This window comes from Taudactylus pleione, unplaced genomic scaffold (genome assembly GCF_031769625.1).
Source record: "Taudactylus pleione unplaced genomic scaffold, aTauple2 ptg000069l, whole genome shotgun sequence".
NCBI classification, from domain to species: domain Eukaryota; kingdom Metazoa; phylum Chordata; class Amphibia; order Anura; family Myobatrachidae; genus Taudactylus; species Taudactylus pleione.
Window position 1 is genome coordinate 6,247,169 of NW_028284471.1, and position 9,805 is coordinate 6,256,973.

The 9,805-nt window shown below is 53.0% G+C and overlaps 1 protein-coding gene across 1 annotated transcript in view; it reads right to left on the reverse strand.

Annotated features, from left to right (window-relative positions):
• Nucleotides 1-9,805, reverse strand: part of COMMD7 (COMM domain containing 7) — a 34,833-nt gene extending 25,028 nt beyond the window's left edge. Inside the window, exon 1 of the mRNA XM_088467102.1 lies at nucleotides 9,654-9,805. Within this exon, the coding sequence (XP_088323228.1) occupies nucleotides 9,654-9,770 (117 nt within the window). The 5' untranslated portion in view covers nucleotides 9,771-9,805. The remainder of the gene's footprint in view (nucleotides 1-9,653) is intronic.

The window sequence follows — 9,805 nt, forward strand, 5'->3', positions numbered from 1 at the left end:
TTACCCATTTGCTCTACGAGCAGGGAGGCAGGCCCCATGCTAAACAGCAGCATACAGTCAGGTGCATAAATATTGGGACATTGACAGAATTTTCATATTTTGGCCTCTATTCACCACCATAATGGCTTTGAAATGAAACAAACAAGATGTGCTTTAACTGCAGACTTTCAGATTTAATTTGAGGGTAATTACATCCAAATCAGGTGAACGGTGTAAGAATTATAACGGCTTCTATATGTGCCTCCCATTTTTTAAGGGGCCAAAAGTAATGGGACAAACAATCCTAAATCTAACTTTCACTTTTTAATACTTTGTTGCAAATCCTTTGCAGGCAATTACAGCCTGAAGTCTGGAACGCATAGACATCACCAGACACTGGGTTTCATCCCTGGTGATGCTCTGCCAGACCTCTACTGCAAAGGTCTTCAGTTCATACTTGTTCTTGGGGCATTTTCCCTTCAGTTTTGTCTTCATCAAGTGAAATGCATGCTCAATCGGATTCAGGTCAGGGGATTGACTTGGCCATTGCATAACATTCCACTATTTAGCCTTAAAAAACTCTTCGGTTGCTTTTGCAGTATGCTTCGGGTCATTGTCCATCTGCACTGTGAAGCGCCTTCCAATGAGTTCTGAAGCATTTGACTGAATAGGAGCATATAATATTGCCCGAACACTTCAGAATTCATTCTGCTGCTTTTGTCAGCAGTCACATCATCAATAAATACAAGGGAACCAATTCCATTGGCAGCCATACATGCCCACGCCATGACACTACCAGCACCATGCTTCACTGATGAGGTGGTATGTTTTGGATCTTGAGCAGTTCCTTTCCTTCTCCATACTCTTCTCTTCCCATCACTCTGGTACAAGTTGATCTTTGTCTCATCTGTCCATAGGATGTTGTTCCAGAACTCTAATGGCTTTTTTAGATGTTGTTTGGCAAACTCTAATCTGGTTTTCCTGTTTTTGTGGCTCACCATAATGGTTTACATCTTGTGGTCAACCCTCTATATTCACTCTTGTGAAGTCTTCTCTTGATTGTTGACTTTGACACATATACACCTACCTCCTGGAGAGTGTTCTTGATTTGGCCAACTGTTGTGAAGGGGTTTTTCTTCATCAGGGAAATAATTCTTCTGTCATCCACCACAGTTGTTTTCCGTGGTCTTCCGGGTCTTTTGGTGTTGCTGAGCTGTCCGATGCGTTCTTTCTTATTTAGAATGTTCCAAACAGTTGATTTGGCCACACCTATTGTTTTTGCTATCTCTCTGATTGGTTTATTTTGACTTTTCATCCTAATGATGGCTTGCTTCACTGATAGTGACAGCTCTTTGGATCTCATATTGAGAGTCGACAGCAACTGATTCCAAATGCAAATGTCACACCTAGAATCAACTCCAGACCTTTTACCTGCTTAATTGATGAGGAAATAACGAGGGAATAGCCCACACCTGTCCATGAAATAGCTTTTGAGTTGATAGTCCCATTACTTTTGGCCCCTTAAAAAGTGGGAGGCACATATAGATACCGTTGTAATTCCTACACCGTTCAGCTGATTTGGATGTAATTACCCTCAAATGAAATCTGAAAGTCTGCAGTTAAAGCACATCTTGTTTGTTTCATTTCAAAGCCATTATGGTGGTGAATAGAGGCCAAAATATGAAAATTCTGTCAATGTCCCAATATTTATGCACCTGACTGTATATACTCTAGTAGCGCCTTCATCCCCAAGGGTCAATTTAAATAAAATATAAGGTGTTGTCTGATATTGTATTTTTAAAAAAAATATGAGATATGGTAAGAACTTACCCTTGTTATCTCTATTTCTACGAAGTCCATAGGGTTCCACAGGATACCTTGGGTATAGGTGTGACGTCAGTCGCTGGGCACCATAGAGTTAAGCTTTTCAGCCTCCCTGGATGCACTAGGGTCCCCCTCCTATACCCCGCCCCCGAGCCAAGGCACCTCAGTTAGTTATCAAGCCATAGGCCGGAGGAGGAGAAGGAAGAGAGAGAAAAAAAGATCTGGACACATACAAGAATCACATTCTCACCAGAGGGAGACGGAAAACCGGTGACCAGAGCAAAGCCCATCTGCAGCACAGGTGCGACAGGGCGGGAGTCCTGTGGAACCCTATGGACTTCGTAGAAATAGAGATAACAAGGGTAAGTTCTTACCATATCTCATATTTTCTACTTCAGGGTCCATAGGGTATCCACAGGATACCTTGGGGATGTCCCAAAGCAGTATCCTTTAAGGGTGGGGACGCTCCTGTGCAGAAAGGAGAATCCGCCGCCCGAAGGAAGCATCCTGAGAGGCGAAGGTGTCAAACCTGTAATACCTCACGAAGGTATGGACAGAGGACCACGTAGCAGTCTTGCAGATCTGAACTGCCGAGGCACCACGTCGAGCTGCCCACGAAGGACCCACAGACCTAGTGGAATGAGCCTTCAGAGAAGGAGGGACCGGTAGGCCTTCATGAAGATAAGATTCAGAAATTGCCATACGGATCCAGGCTGCCAAAGTTTGCTTTGAAGCAGGCCAACCCTTTTTACGGAAGCCATAGAGGACAAACAAAGCGTCCGACTTCCTAAACGAAGAAGTGCGGTCAACATAAGTCCTTAAGGCCCGCACAACATCCAAAGAGGCCTCACCCACGGAAAGACCCGGTGAGTTAAAGGCCGGAACAACTATTTCCTCCTTAACATGAAACTGGGAAACAACTTTGGGAAGAAACTCGGGCCGAGTGCGGAGCACTGCCCTGTTCCCATAAAAAAGAAAGGAGGTCTACAAGAAAGAGCCCCTAACTCAGAAACACGTCTGGCCGAAGCAATGGCCAGAAGGAAAACAGTCTTAGCTGTTAGCCATTTAAGATCCACTGAGCCCAGTGGTTCAAACGGCGGTCCTTGGAGAGCCCTCAGGACCACAGCCAAATCCCAAGGCGCCACAGGTGGAACAAAGGGCGGCTGAATGCGGAGAACACCCTGCATAAAGGTGCGCACATCCGGGATTGTAGCAATCCTACGGTGAAACCAGACAGATAGGGCCGAAACCTGTACCTTCAAAGAAGCAAGGCGAAGCCCATGATCTAGTCCCGCTTGCAGGAAGGCGAGAATCCGAGACAGACGAAACTCCCGCGGTGCATAACCTCTCGGTCGACACCACTGGAAGAACGTATGCCACACGCGATGGTATATCCTCGCGGAAGACAGTTTCCGAGCTCGTAACATGGTACGCACCACAGAGCTGGAAAACCCCCGGGACCTCAGCATGGCCGTCTCAACAGCCACGCCATCAAAGACAGCCGAGTCAGGTACGGGTGAAGGCAAGGACCCTGAGACAGAAGGTCCGGTCGTAGCGGCAACCGCAGAGGACTGTCCACGGACAGACCCTGAAGGTCTGAGAACCAGTGCCGTCTGGGCCACGCGGGAGCTATCAACAGGAGCATCCCTCCTTCCTGTTTGAATTTCCGGATTACCCGTGGAAGAAGGGAGACCGGAGGGAACAGGTATGCGAACCGGAACGTCCACCGGACGGACAGAGCATCCACCAGAGACGCCCCTTCGTCTCTTGTGCGAGACCCGTACACCGGCAACTTGTTGTTGTGCCGGGACGCCATGAGGTCGATTTCTGGAAGACCCCACCTGTCCACCAGTAGTTGAAAAACGTCCGGGTGCAGGGACCATTCCCCCGGATGAACGTCCTGGCGACTTAGAAAGTCCGCCTCCCAATTTAGCACTCCCGGGATGAAGACCGCTGATATGGCCGGAAGATTGCGCTCCGCCCAAACCAGGATCCGAGAGACCTCTACGAGAGCCGCCCGACTGCGAGTTCCTCCTTGCCTGTTTATGTAGGCCACGGTGGTAGCGTTGTCCGACTGGACCTGCACCGGGCGACCCTGGAGAAACCGCTGTGCCTGCTGGAGAGCATTGAAGACCGCACAGAGTTCCAAGATATTTATTGGAAGCTCCGCTTCTGTCGGCGTCCACCTGCCCTGGAACAAGTGTGGACCCGAAACTGCTCCCCAGCCCCGAAGACTGGCGTCCGTTGTCAACAGCACCCAATTTGGAACCCAGAACGGACGTCCCTTGTTGAGGTGGGTCGTCTGTAACCACCACGCAAGGGACAGGCGAACCTCTTGGGTGAGCACAATCGTCTGGGACTTCAGAGACTGAGGCAGCCCGTTCCACTTGGACAGGATCAGGTGCTGCAGAGGTCTGGAGTGAAACTGGGCGTATTCCACCATGTCGAACACCGACACCATGGAGCCCAGTAACCTCATCGCCGAGTGTAAGGACACCCGGCGGCTGTGCAGGCAACTGCGCACCCTTGACTGTAAAGCAGAGATCTTGTCCTCCGTCACGAAGATCCTTTGCTGCCCCGAGTCCAATAAGGCTCCAAGATGCAGAATCCTCCGAGACGGGATTAGAGTGGACTTCTGCCAGTTGATTAGCCAGCCGTGCCGTTGCAGCAGTGCAATGGTCAGGTCCAAGTGGCGTAACAGGAGCTCTGGAGATCCTGCCACCAATAACAGGTCGTCCAAATACGGCAACATGCGGACTCCCTGCAGCCGCAGAGAAGCCGCCATGACCGCCATCACCTTGGTGAAAACACGTGGTGCTGTTGCCAGGCCAAAAGGTAACGCCCGAAACTGGAAGTGGTCGCTGCGGATTGCAAACCTGAGGAACTGTTGATGGCGCAAAAGAATAGGGACATGCAGGTAAGCGTCCTGTATGTCCAATGACACCAAGTAGTCCCCAGGTTCCAGCGCCAGAATGATGGACCGTAGGGTCTCCATCCGAAACTTCGGGACCCGCAAAGACTTGTTGAGTGCTTTGAGGTTGAGAATCGGACGATATGACCCATTGGGTTTCTGTACCAAAAATAGATTTGAATAGAAACCCTGGCCCCTCTGGGAGAATGGAACAGGCACTATAACTCCAGCCTGGAGCATAGTGTGCAATACCTTCCGCAGCTCCGTAGCCTTGTTCCGGTCTGATGGGAGACCCGTGGTGAAGAAGCGAGCCGGGGGTCTGTGCCGGAAGGAGAGGGCGTATCCGTGGGAAACCACCTCCAGAACCCAAGTGTCTGTCGTAGTGGTCGACCAACACTGGGCGAACTGTAGCAGGCGGCCTCCCCCCCTGGGATCCCCCAAAGGGAGGCCCGGACCGTCAGGCCGCAGGCTTGTCATCTGGCTTGGGGGCCGGACGTCTGGTACTCCATGCCTGCTTCCGGGGCTTGACCGATTTCTTAGGGCCAGCCTGTCGAGGAAACGACTGTGGTTTGGGCCTGCCCTGGGCCCTAGATGACCGAAAGGACGATGGTCCCGAACCAGAAGGAGCAGCGGCCGACGGGAGACAAGCAGATTTGGCTGCCGCCAGCGTGGCCACAATCTTATCCAGATCCGGACCGAAGAGAACTTCTCCGGTAAACGGCAACGCTTCCAGACCTTTCTTGGAATCTGCGTCCGCCTTCCAGGATCGCAGCCACAAGGTGCGACGAGCAGCTACCGCTGCTGAAGAAATTCTAGACACCAGAGTACTAATGTCTAGAGCCGCCTCGTTGATGTAGGTGGCCGAATCACGGAGATTGCCAATCAACTCCGCCTGTTCGGCCGGACAGTCGGATTCAAAAGAAGCCTCTAATGAATCCGCCCAGCGCTCCATCGCTCTGGCAACCCAGCAAATGGCCATAGCCGGCCGTGCTGCCCCCCCTGCAAGGGAATAAGCGGACTTCAGGCAGATTTCTACCTTGCGGTCCGTAGCATCCTTAAGGGAGGACATGGATGGCATCGGCAATGTGGCACTACGGACAAGACGGGTCACGTGAGAATCCACCTGTGGAGGGGATTCCCACTTAGCAAAATAATTATCCGTGAACGGATAAGCCACCGCCAGGCGTCTCTGCGGCTGGTATCTTTTGCCAGGTTGTTTCCACGCCTCCTCTAAATGGTCCACCAACTGACCCGAAAGAGGAAAGACTGTGGCATCGCCCTTCACATCTTTGAAAAAGGCATACTTAGATTTAGCCGCTGGGGGAACTTCGTCCTCAATCACCAAGGCTGTGCGGACCGCCCGAATAAGTCCAGGAATATATACTTTGGACTTAGCATCAGCGTCCTTAGTATGGAGAGGTTCCTGATCGTAAGGATCCAGAATCTCCCCATCATCAGACGTCCCTTCGTCATCCTCATAAGGAGCGGACAGAGACGCCACCGGCCTTTTATGAGGCCGCATCACAGACTCCCCTTGCAACACATCCGACAAGTGCTGTACAGAACTCGTCAGGGAGTTAACCCACGCTGGCTCCTGAGAACCCGGGAGCGGGGAAATAGGGAGACTGTGAGGTACCACCAATTGTCGTGGGAACCCCTGCATGGGTGACGACACCACAGACTGCTGGGACAAACCCATCGGAGTAAACGCGGGCTGCGGAGCTAACTGGCCCACTAAAGCTGTTAACGCCTGAGCGAAACAAGCCCAGGGCGGCTCCTGTACCGGTGCTGTAAGCGTAATAGGCCGCGCCATGGACAAACACTGCCGGCAAAGGCCCTCCACGCTACCCTCCCCCTCCGCTAACGGTACTTTGCACGTGGCACACTGTAGCCGGAGGGGAAAATCACTTTCAGACATGATGGCACCACGTATGTGACCTCTCTCACCAATTAAGTATTAAATAGGCGAGAGACCACCCTGCAGCACCGCACCGCAAGGGCTTTAGCAGAAGAACAGGGACAGTAATAAAGCTGACAGTTTAGAGAAGAAAAGTTACAGGCAGCGCTAGCACAGTCACATACAATGCAGAGAAATAACAATTCCTGCACTAACAGCGCTGATCACTCAACTACACAGACACAGGGCCTGGTAGGACACAGCGCTGCATACACAGACCTGAGCCACAGCGGAGGAGAGGTATGCGGGGGGACCCAGACCACGATGCTTCCGTCCAGCGCTTCCAGCAGCGTTCACCATGCGTTCTGGAGAAGATGGCCGCCGAGGAGCAGAGAGGAGGCTGGCCTGGGGGAGGAGCGCTGCCACAGGACTAGTCGGCAGCATGCAGAGAGGGCTGTGTGCAGCGGGGGAGGCGCCGGCTGTGAGACAGGGAAGGCGCGCTCCCCTGGCATGCATTTAACCCCTGGGACGCCGCAGCGCTACCGCTCTGCTGCGGTCCGCTGTCCCAGGGGGTAGTGGAAAGCGCAGGTTGGTCGCCTGGCTCCACGCTGCAGCCAGTCCCCAGGGAGCCCCCTGCCTGGGGACTTAGGAACTTGTGACCAGCGGGGACCCACCGCGGGACCCCGCTGCTTACCTTTGTCCCCCTTGGATCCGGCCATGGTCCGGAACATCTGGGGTCACCGCTAGCTGTGACCCCAGATGCTCACCAGCATCCCCGGATCGGTACCGGCGTTCTGGTACCGTCGGGGGTGTAGGGAAGACAGCAGGGACGTCAGGACTGACTGTCCATGCTGTACATCCAGATGTGCAGCCACAGCTGCACTGAAGAAAGCTTCAGGGGCTCTTCTAGCCCCCCACTCCGACAGGTGCACCCGACGCCGGCCGGGCACCAAACTAAACTGAGGTGCCTTGGCTCGGGGGCGGGGTATAGGAGGGGGACCCTAGTGCATCCTGGGAGGCTGAAAAGCTTAACTCTATGGTGCCCAGCGACTGACGTCACACCTATACCCAAGGTATCCTGTGGATACCCTATGGACCCTGAAGTAGAAATATTATTATTCAAGCAAGAAACATTACTGTCAGGACCGGATTATAGGGGGGGGGCGGACGGGGCGGTCGTCCAGGGGTCCCCACACATTAGGGGCCCCACATTGTGGCAAATGTACCCTCTCTGTCACTGATGGATCATTGATGAACAGACTGATGATCGAAGCCTCGCCCCCTCACTAACATACTGCCCGGATTTGCGGGTGTATTGGTAGGGGGCAGAGCCTAATGCCGTGAATTGCCCGCCCCCATCAGAAGTCTGCCTGATGCTGCAAGTCTGCAAAAACAAGTTAGTGTGTGTGTGTGGCTGCGTGCTCTCTGGGCCTGATTCAGAGCCGGACGCTCTGAAAGAGCGCTTGCTCTGAATCAGGGCGTTTTGGGTTTTTTTTGTGCTGCCTCCTGGCCGCTCGCATAGCTGGTGACCACCCACAGCTATTGCGAGCGGCCAGGTGATGGTCGCGATGGTCTCGACCATTGGGGCTTGTGACGAGACCCTTGCGGTAGGGTCTCGTTCCCGCAAGCCCCATTGAGCTGCTGGGTCTTAATAGAGCCGGAAGCTCACCACTGACATCACTCGAGATGTCAGTGGGGCCGCCCTCAAACAGCAGGCGTTCCGTCGGGAACGCCTCGGTTTGGCCAGCCACCCCCCTGCCCGCCTCCAAAACGGGGCGAGCTGTCGATCAACATCCACCCCCTTTTGGAGCGAGACCCGGAGCGCCTGACGCTAGCTGGGTCTCGCGCATGCGCAGTGGTCAAACATCGACCCGCTTGCGAGTGGGTCTGAATCAGGCCCTCTGTCCCTTTCTCTCTCGCCCCTCTCTGTCTCATGATCTCTATATCTCCCTTTCTCTCCCTCCTCTATCTATTGTTTTCTCCCTCTCCATGTCTCGCTTCCTTCCTCTCTCTCCCTTTCTACTCCCCCCCCCCCTTTCTGTTTCCCACCTTGGGTGGGATGCATGATGAAACTAATTCAGGATGCGATGCATCCCGCCACTTTTCGCATGCATGCCAGCGTTAGCTACACCGGTATACATGACGAACATCACAAAGGACCGCTCTCTCGGTGACATCGGCCCTTTCTGCTGGAGGGACTTCCTGATCTATGATCCAGAAGCCCCTTCGGCATCCTTCTGCACAGAAAGACACATGCGCCGCGGGGAGTGCTGGGAGGGATCCGATTGGATCCCTCTCACAGTATTCTCCCGATAGAAGCTCATAGGCTTCTATAGGGTAACGCCATCTTCACATCACATTCCAGGGCTTGCTGCATATGAGAAATGCGATCAAACCCGCATTTTGGGGGTTTGACCGCATTTCTACCTTTGATGCAACCCGCCCCTGGTCTCTCCCTCTCTCTCTAACGCCCCACTCAAAATCCTGCGTTTGCCCCTGACAGTGTACTAGATCACGTCAGCTATGCTGCCGGCAGTCGGTTCCCAGCAGTGTCGTGGACGTGATGTGGTATGCTGTGACCTTGCAGATCAGTGGGGAGACCAGATAAAGGGTAAGGGGCAAGTCACTGATCGGGCTCCCACAAGCCTTAATCCAGCCCTGATTACGGTGTTCCAAACTCGAAGTCTGCACCGCCTCTGATACCCATCTATTATTGTAATCCTGTGTGTTACTGAAACTACTTTGGTAGTATTTCCCTCTCTGATACAGTCACCGGTTTGTTATCTCCTCTCTTTTAATTGCAACCACTCTATTGTCCCCTCTTGTCTACTCGCAACACAATTAGCTTCTCTCTCTCGCTGACGCCTCACTGTTATGGTAACCCCATGTGTCTATCACCCCCTCTCTCTTACTGACACCTCTGTTATCCTCTCACTGTTACTGACACATAGCCACACCTCCTATCGCTGCCACTCGTTGAATCCGTCGCCTGTCAGTTGCATTTGTCACCATTTATCCACCACATCGGCGCGGCACACTTACCTCCTCTGAGAGCTGCCTCATATTTTGTATGTCAGTGGCCACCGAGTCTGGTAGAGGAGCCGGGGAACAGCGCAGCGCCATGACAGTGTAGCTAGCAAGCAGCAGCTGAGCGGTCATGTGACTCAAAGCGCTTGTTATGAACAGGACGGACG